Source organism: Nerophis ophidion, linkage group LG12 (assembly GCF_033978795.1).
Source record: "Nerophis ophidion isolate RoL-2023_Sa linkage group LG12, RoL_Noph_v1.0, whole genome shotgun sequence".
Classification (NCBI taxonomy): Eukaryota; Metazoa; Chordata; class Actinopteri; order Syngnathiformes; family Syngnathidae; genus Nerophis; species Nerophis ophidion.
Genome location: NC_084622.1, coordinates 10,564,510 through 10,576,968, shown reverse-complemented (window position 1 = coordinate 10,576,968; position 12,459 = coordinate 10,564,510). Strand labels below are relative to the sequence as shown.

Sequence of the window (12,459 nt, the reverse complement as noted above, 5' to 3'; positions counted from 1 at the left end):
AGACCCTGGCCGGGACACAGCACGCCTATAAAACGCAACAAGGGTCTTCAAACATTACAGAGTAGCTAACGAGCAGTTTCTCAGCTGCAGTCCAGACAATCAACCAGATGCAAACTGGTTCCAGGACATGTGCCCTCTGCCCAGATCAGTAGCGGTGCTGGGAGTCATCTCCGCTGACTCACTCCAGAGAGGAGGTTTGGGATCCTCCCTTCCTGCGCGAGCAGTTTGAGATTTCACTTTTTGCCTGCAGACGCACGCCAGGCACGAGGCTCCTCACTCCTCCCCTCTCCGACTCTGCCTTTTTTTTTCTCTCTTGCTGGGCTCTCATCCAGAGATTGACTGAGTCCAGGAGGAGAAGACGCACTATAGCAGCCTGCCTTCCAGGCAAATGAAATAGGATCTTATTGATCACCTGTTTGGGATTCTTTTTCTCCGAGACCGGAAAGAGACAAACGGAAGGACAAACATCTGGGGCGTTGAGGTAACGACTGGACCTCTCTTCTCCCTGGTTACCAAGAATAATAGCCAGATCGTTATCCCGCTTGTGGGTGGATGCTGCTTCCAACAGACTGTTAAGGAGAGCCTGTTTGGAGGCAAAGCAAACTGTGACGACGACCCAGAAACGGACCGCCACCTAGACTCCTTTTGGACCGTTTTTATGCCCATGGTCCCCCAATGACACTTTTACTTCGGGAAAGGAAAAGGAAAAAGTGAGATCAGTCTTTTCGCTGCCGCTCGGGCAGTTCTTTGTTGATAATGATGGAAGACCGCTCGAGGAGCCGCTTTTTGGCGCTGATGATGATGTATTTGGTCCGGAGCACTGTCGAGACAGCCGCCAGCGTTTACCCAAGAATACGCCTCTCACACGAAGGTAAGACGTATTTTTTATAATTATTTGCGGGTCTGCTGCAATGCCAGCACCCAAAAAAAAAAATGCGGCAATTTTTTGGATGGGTACGCCAACTTTTTCTAATACAAGACAAACCGGCCAACGAACCTCCACATATGTTATAACTCAGAAAGGTGTACTTTTCGCCTATGGGTGTATTTTAAATTGGAAACATTTGAGGTTACAATGATAACGCTATTCACAATTTAACATTTATGGGTACGCACCTTTTTAATGGGAAATATTTCCATCAAACCTGCGAGATAACCTCCTCTTGTAGCTCAGCTGTACTTTCACGTAGATCGGTGATTAACGTCCCGTTTTGTTCACACACGTCTACTTTTAACCCTAGCTCAAAAGTTTTGACGTCCATACACCTTTGAGTCATATAATTTAGTTTTTTTCAACATACATCCACCTATTTTCTACCGCTTGACCCTTTCGGGGTGGCGGACAAGTAAGCAGTATACGCAACATGCAAATGTGTTAGCATTTTTATGTAAACATGCTATTGTTTTAGGCTAGCTCTGTGGCTCTTTTTGCACGGTTACACCTGAAACTCACCGATTCAGACACTCGGCACCATCTAATAAGTACGGCGGGTTTCGGCGACCCCCGGCCAGAAGTCCGGGGCACAGATAGCAGGCCTGTCAAAATTTACGCAATAATTTTGTAGTTGTTGATTTGACACAAATTGTCAAAATTGATATTATTTGAAATAAGCAATTACACTGCTTACTAATAATCCCCTCAATTACCCCCTAAAAAAGATTAACTCGCTGGAATATAAAGACAACATGCATCCGTAAACGTGGATGCATATGCAAAAGTGCATTATATTTATCTGTATAGTAATCGATTTTTTTTTATATATCTTCACCTTATTGCTCTCTTATCCTGCACTACAATGAGCTAATGCAACAAAATGTTGTTCTTATTTGTACTGTAAAGTTCAAATTTGAATGACAATAAAGGAAGTCTAAGTGTTTGAACAAGCCTTGCATCACATTTTTTGCGCTGAGTAAAGAGAGAAATGCTAAAATGGAAAGAGAAAAATGCTCAAATGGACCCCTGTTGGAAATTACAACATGTACCTATTTTGAAAGCATGCTTTTGAGGTTCTTTATGGGCTGTGATAAAAAAAAACAAAAAAAATATTCACATTACATAAATAATGATTTTCTCAAATTTTGACTGCATTCCCAATCAAGAATAAGAACATTAGATATGTTTTCTGGGCACGAGGTGCATCGACAAAGTTACAAACCGTTGTATTTGTTGGGCTATTTCTATTCGCTTTAAAAATGAAAGCGAATAGAAATGTCTTAATTACAACATTCTTCAGCAATTTCCTTGTAATAATTGACTGAATAAGAAATAAACATTGTTCATGTAACTCGTATGTGAAGTGCCTGAGTATTCCACTGCTGACAAGTTGGAAAAGGTAACCTAGGCGGACACGGATGTCGGCAAGAGCCCTTGTCACTCAGGTCCTTGAAGTGCCTTTAAAAAAAAAGAAACAGGACCAGGAAAAAAAAAGGGGAAAAACCACATATATGTGTCCCAAAATAGCTCACTTTGACTCGGACACATTCCCTGTGATTTCAGCCCGTCAAGACATGGTGCTCCTACTAACATGATGCAGGTGTTTTGGTCGAACAGGAAAAAAAAACCCTGACAAAATCGAAAGAAGGTAAAAGTAGGTGAGAAATTAATCCTCACTAGTTTCTGTACTTGGAAAAAAAATCTTGTTAAAATGTATTGAATTTGGATGAGATTTTATTTCAGTTCATGATCGAAACAGGGTAAAGAAGGTGGAAGTTTAGCCTCTCATGTGTACTTCGAAAAAATCTTTGACTTTTTATTCTTTTTTTTTTTTTTTAAGTACAGAAACAAAAGAGGGTAAAAAGTAGGTGGTTTTGAGCCTCTCTCGTTTTTGTACTTGCGGGCCGTGTGGCACTCAAACCCGGCCGGGTAGGTATTTCGAACATTTTGGGGACTTTTTCAACTTTTCTCCCCCACTTCCCGTGTGACTTTGCTGGGTGCGTTTGGGACATGTTCGGCATCCCTGGACTCGCGCATCCGGGACGTGTGGCGCTCGAACCTGGGTGGTCGTGGTGAGTCACGGGCAGAGAGGCTGCATCCCTCTGTTAGTGCCTAAAATTAACTATTCTAATCATAAATCATTTGGTGGAAGATTTTTGATTGATTGATTGAAACTGTTATTAGTAGATACAAAATACGACCCAAATAGAACTGGAACTGGAGTACTACAAACCCTGTTTCCATGAGTTGGGAAATTGTGTTAGATGTAAATATAAACGGAATACAATGATTTGCAAATAATTTTCCACCCATATTTAGTTGAATATGCTACAAAAAAACTATTTGATGCTCAAACTCATGAACATTTTTTTTTTTTTTTTTTGGCAAATAATCATTTACTTTAGAATTTGAGGCCAGCAACACGTGACAAAGAAGTTGGGAAAGGTGGCAATAAATACTGATAAAGTTGAGGAATGCTCATCAAACACTTATTTGGAACAGGTGTGCAGGCTAAATGGGAACAGGTGGGTGCCATGATTGGGTATAAAAACAGCTTCCATAAAAAAAGTTCAGTCTTTCACAAGAAAGGATGGGGCGAGGTACACCCTTTTGTCCACAACTGCGTGAGCAAATAGTCAAACAGTTTAAGAACAACGTTTCTCGAAGTGCAATTGCAAAAAATTTAGGGATTTCAACATCTACGGTCCATAAAATCATCAAAAGGTTCAGAGAATCTGGAGAAATCAGTCCATGTATGCGGCACAGCCGGAAACCAACATTGAATGACCGTGACCTTTGATCCCTCAGACGGCACTGTATCAAAAACCGACATCAACCGCTAAAAGGATATCACCACATGGGCTCAGGAACACTTCAGAAAACCACGGTCACTAAATACAGTTCGTCGTTACATCTGTAAGTGCAAGTTAAAGCTGTACTATGCAAAGCAAAAACCATTTATCAACAACATCCAGAAACGTCGCCAGCTTCTCTGGGCCCGAGATCATCTAAGATGGACTGATGCAAAGTGGAAAATTGTTTTGTGGTCTGACGAGTCCACATTTCAAATTGTTTTTGGAATATTCAACAAAGGGGGAGCGAACCATCCAGACTGTTGACGCAAAGTTGAAAAGCCAGCATCTGTGATGGTATGGGGGTGCATTAGTGCCCAAAGCATGGGTAACTTACACATCTGTGACGGCACCATTAATGCTGAAAGGTACATACAGGTTTTGGAACAACATATGCTGCCATGTAAGCGCCATCTTTTTCATGGACGCCCCTGCTTATTTCAGCAAGACAATGCCAAGCCACATTCAGCACGTGTTACAGCGTGGCTTCGTAAAAAAAGAGTGCGGGTACTTTCCTGGTCCGCCTGCAGTCCAGACCTGTCTCCCATCGAAAATGTGTGGCGCATTATGAAGCGTAAAATACGACAGCGGAGACCCCGGACTGTTGAACGACTGAAGCACTACATAAAACAAGAATGGGAAAAAATTCCACTTTCAAAGCTTCAACAATTAGTTTCCTCAGTTCCCAAACGTTTATTGAGTGTTGTTAAAAGAAAAGGTGATGTAACACAGTGGTGAACATGCCCTTTCCCAACTACTTTGGCACGTGTTGCAACCATGAAATTCTAAGTTAATTATTTGCAAAAAAAAAAAAAAGTTTATGAGTTTGAACATCAAATATGTTGTCTTTGTAGCATAATTAACTGAATATGGGTTGAAAAGGATTTGCAAATCATTGTATTCCATTTATATTTACAGCTAACACAATTTCCCAACTCATATGGAAACAGGGTTTGTAGTAGATTGCACAGTACAGTACATATTCCGTACAATTGACCACGAAATGGTAACACCCGAATAAGTTCTTCAACTTGTTTAAGTTGGGGGTCCACGTCAATCAATTCATGAGTCTAAGTGTTTCTCGATTAATGCGCCAAGACTCCCATTGTGTGTAACTCTAGAATTCATGTTAGAACGATGCATACTGTAAGACTGCAGCGAGGTACTGGTCAATCCAACCAACAGGTTCTACCCAGGAGAAGTAGTAAGTGCACTTGGGCAAAGAGATGGGGAATTTGGTCAAAATAATTAATGGAAACAAGTAGTCGTCATCAGAGGCAAAGAACTGAACAATGTGTCGGACAGATAAACAATTGGATATAATCAACTTCTCAATTGAGTTGGGGTGGCGGTGAACTCTGTCCACGGTTCATCACAGACAATACCTGGTTTAAGCAAACATGCAGACTCTTTTACTTGAACCTGCGAGAAGCCAGCTCCTTGTTTGTCTGGGTTTTTGCAGCCACGGTGGCCGAGAATCAACAACGCGGACAGCAATCAGGAGCGGGACAAGTGTGTCTGAGTTTGATCGAGACACATTGTCTGGTTTCCTCTCGATGATGGACGCCGATAAGGATGTTATCTCTGCAGAGCAAACGCTGTCATTTTCTCACACGTTTCTTTGATCTCTATAGCAACAGAGCGGTGATTCCACATAAGCCTGTTAGTCACGGTTGGATGTAGGTGAGGAATCTGAATGGTCAATAACTTATAAACACACAGTACTGGTTCGAGCTTTTATGAGATTTTTGGGCTGGTTGTTTACATCTGGGAGGCAGGTTGGTGATTTATACCGCATGGCTTGCCTCGTATTTTGCATACCTGTCTGCACAGGTCAATTTTTTTTTTCATAGGGCTGTAAAGGAAAAAAACGTATTTCATGGTTTATCCACAGTTCACCTGTTAGAAATATACTGTGTTCGAGACGATGTTGAGCTACGGTGGACATGTACTTACAAAAAGCTCAGCATAATTGAGTATGTCTCCAAATATGCTGAATGTTCCTGTCAAGTGAAGTCCAAATAGGGTTGGGCGATATATCGGAATACTCGATATATCGGGTGTTTGTCTCTGTGCGATGTACAAACGACTATCGTGATAATGGAGTATACGTTCTCACACAGTTGATTTTAACTGCTGGCATTACACTACAGGCTCTTCTTCATTCTTTCCTGTCTCCTTCTCACAGGGACATAAAACAAGCGCGCCTTCTTACATACGTTAAAAACGTATACGCCCTCGCGGAGCAGAGAGGTAGCGGCACGGGTAACGTTAGCTGTGATGCTAGCGGAGCTGTGCGAGTGGTAATACGAGAGAAAGAAGGTGCCAATCTAGTAAAAAATGAAGGAAGAATTAATTCCTGGGAATATGTCGAACAGACAACCGTAATTTGACAAGTGTGGGGTAAAAGCGTTGCTACAAAAAGTAGCGGTTTTTTTTTGTTTTTTTTTTCCTGAAGGAACTCTCCTGAAGAAATCAATAAAGTACTATCTAATATGTAGCATCATATGAAAAGTCACCTGCTAGAGAATGAAGAGTGCATACGTATACGCCCTCGCGGAGCAGAGAGGTAGCGCCATGGTAACGTTAGCTGTGATGCTAGTGGAGCCGTGCGAGTGGTAATATGAGAGAAAGAAGGTGCCAATCTGGTAACAAATGAGGGAAGAATTCATTCCTGGGAATATGTCAAACAGACAACCAGAATTTGTCAAATGTGGGGTAAAAGCGTTGCTACAAAAAGTAGCAAAATTTTTATTTATTTTTTTCATTTCCATTAATTAACTCTCCTGAAGAAATCAATAAAGTACAATCGAATATGTAGCATCATTTGTAAAGTCACCTGCTAGAGAATAAAGAGTGCATACGTATACGCCCTCGCGGAGCAGAGACGTAGCGCCATCGTAACGTTAGCTGTGATGCTAGTGGAGCCGTGCGAGCGGTAATATGAGAGAAAGAAGGTGCCAATCTGGTAACAAAGGAGGGAAGAATTAATTCCTGGGAATATGTCTAACAGACAATCGTAATTTGTCAACTGTGGGGTAAAAGCATTGCTACAAAAAGTACCATTTTTTTTTTTTTTTTATAATTTCCATGAATTAACTCTCCTGAAGAAATCAATAAAGGACCATCTAATATGTGGCATCATTTGAAAAGTCACCTGCTAGAGAATGAAGAGTGCATACGTATACGCCCTCGCGGAGCAGAGAGGTAGCGGCAAGGGGAACGTTAGCTGTGATGCTAGCGGAGCCGTGCGAGTGGTAATACGAGAGAAAGAAGGTGCCAATCTGGTAACAAATGAAGAAAAAATTCATTCCTGGGAATATGTCGAACAGACAACCGTAATTTGTCAAGTGTGGGGTAAAGCGTTGCTACAAAAAGTAGCATCATTTTTAATTTTTTTATTTTCCTCAAGGAACTCTCATGAAGAAATCAAAGGACTATCTAATATGTAGCATCATTTGAAAAGTCACCAGCTAGAGAATGAAGAGTGCATACGTATATGCCCTCGCGGAGCAGAGAGGTAGCAGCATTGGTAACGTTAGCTGTGATGCTAGCGGAGCCGTGCGAGTGGTAATACGAGAGAAAGAAGGTGCCAATCTGGTAACAAATGGAGGAAGAATTAATTCCTGGGAATATGTCAAACAGACAACCGTAATTTGTCAAATTTGGGTAAAAGCGTTGCTACAAAAAGTAGCATGATTTATTTATTTATTTTTTTTTTCCGTGAATTAACTCTCCTGAAGAAATCAATAAAGGACTATCTAATATGTAGCATCATTTGAAAAGTCACCAGCTAGAGAATGAAGAGTGCATACGTATACGCCCTCGCGGAGCAGAGAGGTAGCAGCATTGGTAACGTTAGCTGTGATGTTAGCGGAGCCGTGCGAGTGGTAATACGAGAGAAAGAAGGTGCCAATCTGGTAACAAATGGAGGAAGAATTAATTCCTGGGAATATGTTGAACAGACAACCGTAATTTGTCAAATTTTGGGTAAAAGCGTTGCTACAAAAAGTAGAATATATATATTTTTTTTTATTCCGTGAATTAACTCTCCTGAAGAAATCAATAAAGGACTATCTAATATGTAGCATCATATGAAAAGTCACCTGCTAGAGAATGAAGAGTGCATACGTATACGCCCTCGCGGAACAGAGAGGTAGCAGCATTGGTAACGTTAGCTGTGATGCTAGCGGAGCCATGCGAGTGGTAATACGAGAGAAAGAAGGTGCCAATCTGGTAACAAATGGAGGAAGAATTAATTCCTGGGAATATGTCAAACAGACAACCGTAATTTGTCAAATTTTGGGTAAAAGCGTTGCTACAAAAAGTAGCATTTTTTTTTATTTTTTTTTCCGTGAATTAACTCTCCTGAAGAAATCAATAAAGGACTATCTAATATGTAGCATCATATGAAAAGTCACCTGCTAGAGAATGAAGAGTGCATACGTATACGCCCTCGCGGCGCAGAGGGATAGCAGCATTGGTAACGTTAGCTGTGATGCTAGCGGAGCCGTGCGAGTGGTAATACGAGAGAAAGAAGGTGCCAATCTGGTAACAAATGGAGAAAGAATTAATTCCTGGGAATATGTCAAACAGACAACCGTAATTTGTCAAATTTTGGGTAAAAGCGTTGCTACAAAAAGTAGCATCATTTATTTTTATTTTTTTTCCGTGAATTAACTCTCCTGAAGAAATCAATAAAGGACTGTCTAATATGTAGCATCATTTGAAAAGTCACCAGCTAGAGAATAAAGAGTGCATACGTATATGCCCTTGCGGAGCAGAGAGGTAGCAGCATTGGTAACGTTAGCTGTGATGCTAGCGGAGCCGTGCGAGTGGTAATACGAGAGAAAGAAGGTGCCAATCTGGTAACAAATGGAGGAAGAATTAATTCCTGGGAGTATGTCAGACAGACAACCGTATTTTGTCAAATTTGGGTAAAAGTGTTGCTACAAAAAGTAGCATAATTTATTTTTTATTTTTTTCCGTGAATTAACTCTCCTGAAGAAATCAATAAAGGACTATCTAATATGTAGCATCATATGAAAAGTCACCTGCTAGAGAATAAAGTGTGCATACGTATACGCCCTCGCGGAGCAGAGAGGTAGCAGCATTGGTAACGTTAGCTGTGATGCTAGCGGAGCCGTGCGAGTGGTAATACGAGAGAAAGAAGGTGCCAATCTGGTAACAAATGAAGAAAAAATTCATTCCTGGGAATATGTCGAACAGACAACCGTAATTTGTCAAGTGTGGGGTAAAATCGTTGCTGCAAAAAGTAGCATCATTTTTAATTTTTTTATTTTCCTCAAGGAACTCTCATGAAGAAATCAAAGGACTATCTAATATGTAGCATCATTTGAAAAGTCACCAGCTAGAGAATAAAGAGTGCATACGTATATGCCCTCGCGGAGCAAGAGGTAGCAGCATTGGTAACGTTAGCTGTGATGCTAGCGGAGCCGTGCGAGTGGCAATACGAGAGAAAGAAGGTGCCAATCTGGTAACAAATGGAGGAAGAATTAATTCCTGGGAATATGTCAAACAGACAACCGTAATTTGTCAAATTTTGGGTAAAAGCGTTGCTACAAAAAGTAATTTTTTTTTTTTTTTTTTTTTCCGTGAATTAACTCTCCTGAAGAAATCAATAAAGGACTATCTAATATGTAGCATCATTTGAAAAGTCACCAGCTAGAGAATGAAGAGTGCATACGTATACGCCCCCGCAGAGCAGAGAGGTAGCAGCATTGGTAACGTTAGCTGTGATGCTAGCGGAGCCGTGCAAGTGGTAATACGAGAGAAAGAAGGTGCCAATCTGGTAACAAATGGAGGAAGAATTAATTCCTGGGAATATGTCAAACAGACAACCGTAATTTGTCAAATTTTGGGTAAAAGCGTTGCTACAAAAAGTCGATTTTTTTTTTTTTTTTTTTTTCCTTGAATTCACTCTCCTGAAGAAATCAATAAAGGACTATCTAATATGTAGCATCATTTGAAAAGTCACCAGCTAGAGAATGAAGAGTGCATACGTATAAGCCCTCGCGGAGCAGAGAGGTAGCAGCATTGGTAACGTTAGCTGTGATGCTAGCGGAGCCGTGCGAGTGGTAATACGAGAGAAAGAAGGTGCCAATCTGGTAACAAATAGAGGAAGAATTAATTCCTGGGAATATGTCAAACAGACAACCGTAATTTGTCAAATTTTGGGTAAAAGCGTTGCTACAAAAAGTAGAATTTTTTTTTTTTTTTTTTATTCCGTGAATTAACTCTCCTGAAGAAATCAATAAAGGACTGTCTAATATGTAGCATCATATGAAAAGTCACCTGCTAGAGAATGAAGAGTGCATACGTATACGCCCTCGCGGAGCAGAGAGGTAGCAGCATTGGTAACGTTAGCTGTGATGCTAGCGGAGCCATGCGAGTGTTAATACGAGAGAAAGAAGGTGCCAATCTGGAAACAAATAGAGGAAGAATTAATTCCTGGGAATATGTCAAACAGACAACAGTAAATTGTCAAATGTGGGGTAAAAGTGTTGCTACAAAAAGTAGCATAAATGTTTAAAAAAATTTTTTATTTCCATGAATTAACTCTTCTGAAGAAATCAATGAAGTACTATCGAATATTTAGCATTTTTCTCTGACAATCTTGCACTTTCTGTTTTGAAATGACATGAAATGTTTGTGCCAATAGTTAATAATTGTTTAATAAATACAGTTTTTGTCAATTCACATAGTTGTGATTTCCTTCTTTGCAAAAGTTTAAAAGAAGCATATATTAATGCAGTATGTAGAAGAATGTTTTGATGTAGACACATACTGCTGTGATTATATGCATGTTCATTCAAGGCTAAGGAAAAATATGGAGAATCGTGACATGGCTTAAAAATATCGACATATTAAAAAAAGGACATATCGCCCAGCCCTCAATGTCTGTTCGACATCTTCCTGCTTGAAACCAAACCACCGCCAGACGATATACCCTATGCTGTTTTTCTTGAGAATTACTTATTCTTCCTTCATTTATTACCAGATTTGCACCTTCTCTCTCTCGTATTACCCCTCACACCACACCGCTAGCACCACAGCTACTTCCATGCTCGGCGAGAGCGCATGACGTCGCACGCGCGACAGTATGTGACGTATGTAAGAAGTAGGGTCGGCCGCCGACATTTGCCAAAAAATACGTATCGGCAAGGCATGGGAAAATGCAGATCCAGTTTTTTTAAAAAACTCCGGTCCGTGTTTTCCAACACACAGATTTAAATGATACATTCCACTCTTCTGCTGCTCCCTAAACTCCGTTCCGCATTTTCCAGAACACCTTCAAAACATCCACAGGTCTGCGTTCTAACTGTTCAGACGGCCGTGTGAATTAAAAGTTACGGTAAAAACGTCAGCTGTGTGGGATTATTTAATCCTACAAAACGAAAAAGATGAAGAGGTGGAGTGCAAAACATGCCACAATTAAGTCAAAGGTGGTGGTAAAGTTGTAAGACATTTTAATGACTTGTGAGTGAGAGGCTTTTTAGCACTCATCATAGATGAACACAGGAGCAGGCTGACACCTGAGCATCTTGAAGTGCTCGTCTTTGTTAGAAAGAATCTCCCCATTATGCTTGGACTTCAATTGTTTGCCCCCCCCCCCCTCTGACTGGGGCAAACAATTGAAGGGAGCGTGTAGATATATATTTACATTTTTTAAATAAATATATTAAGTTAAGAGCAAGTATTGATGCTGAGTTATAGACATTTTATCCCACTCAGGTTGTGTGTTTTGCTTTTTTAAATAATGTTTACAGCATTATTTGCACTTTATACTGTTCACTTTCTTACTGTTTAATGATGCATTTCTGTTTGTCATGTATAATTTTGGATATTTTGTGTTAATCCTTGAATACCAACTATTGTGTATTATTCAAACTCACCTAATTCAGCTGGCTAGTTGTTAACAAGAGTACTAAAATCCTTTTCAGCATGTATCTGACAACTAAGTGGGCTAAATAACTTAAAAACATGCTCTGATAGGCCAGTATCGGTATCGGATCGGAAGTGCAAATACCTGGATTGGGACATTCCTAGTAAGAAGGTGTGCTTGTTTTATGGCTCTGTGAGAAGGAGAGACAAGAAAGAGTGAGAAACGCCAGTAGTGTAATGCATGCAGCTAAAAACAACTGCGTGAGAATGTATACCCCAATATCACCATATAGTCATTTTCTATATCCCACAGAGACAAACCCGCGATATATCAAGAATATTCCATTAATCGCCCAGCCCTAATTCGGGTGTTACCATTTAGTGGTCAATTGTACGGAATATGTACTATTTACGAATCCAAGTCTCAATCAATCAATCATGACAAGTAGGGCTGTGTTCACCGGACCACACCTCCCTCGTACCCGGTGTAATACTCCAGTTCCAGTTCTATTTGGGTCGTTTTTTGGGAGAGGGAAATCCTCTCAATGTACCAAACACTGCTGCGTATATTGAAATGAAAGTACAGTATCCGACATGTTCCGTCGTTATACTGGTGGTAAGTAAATTGCTGCCTGGCCTGGCCACCTAACTCGCAGCTTCTCTGAACTCTGACAGATGCTGGCTGTGAAACGCTTCATTAGCTGCACAATTTATGGCAGTCCTTTTAAAAGAGTTCAATTCCAACTCAATGTTTGCACGGAGGAGCTT

The 12,459-nt window shown here is 40.6% G+C and overlaps 1 protein-coding gene across 2 annotated transcripts in view; it reads left to right on the top strand.

Annotated features, from left to right (window-relative positions):
- The first annotated feature begins 239 nt into the window (after nt 1-239).
- The window catches only part of sema3e (sema domain, immunoglobulin domain (Ig), short basic domain, secreted, (semaphorin) 3E), an 89,116-nt gene continuing 76,896 nt past the window's right edge, over nt 240-12,459 (top strand). The window contains exon 1 of one of the 2 annotated variants that reach the window (XM_061916790.1): nt 240-871. In XM_061916790.1, the coding sequence (XP_061772774.1) occupies nt 757-871 (115 nt within the window). In that variant the 5' untranslated portion in view covers nt 240-756. The remainder of the gene's footprint in view (nt 872-12,459) is intronic. The other variant, XM_061916791.1, reaches the window with a different exon arrangement.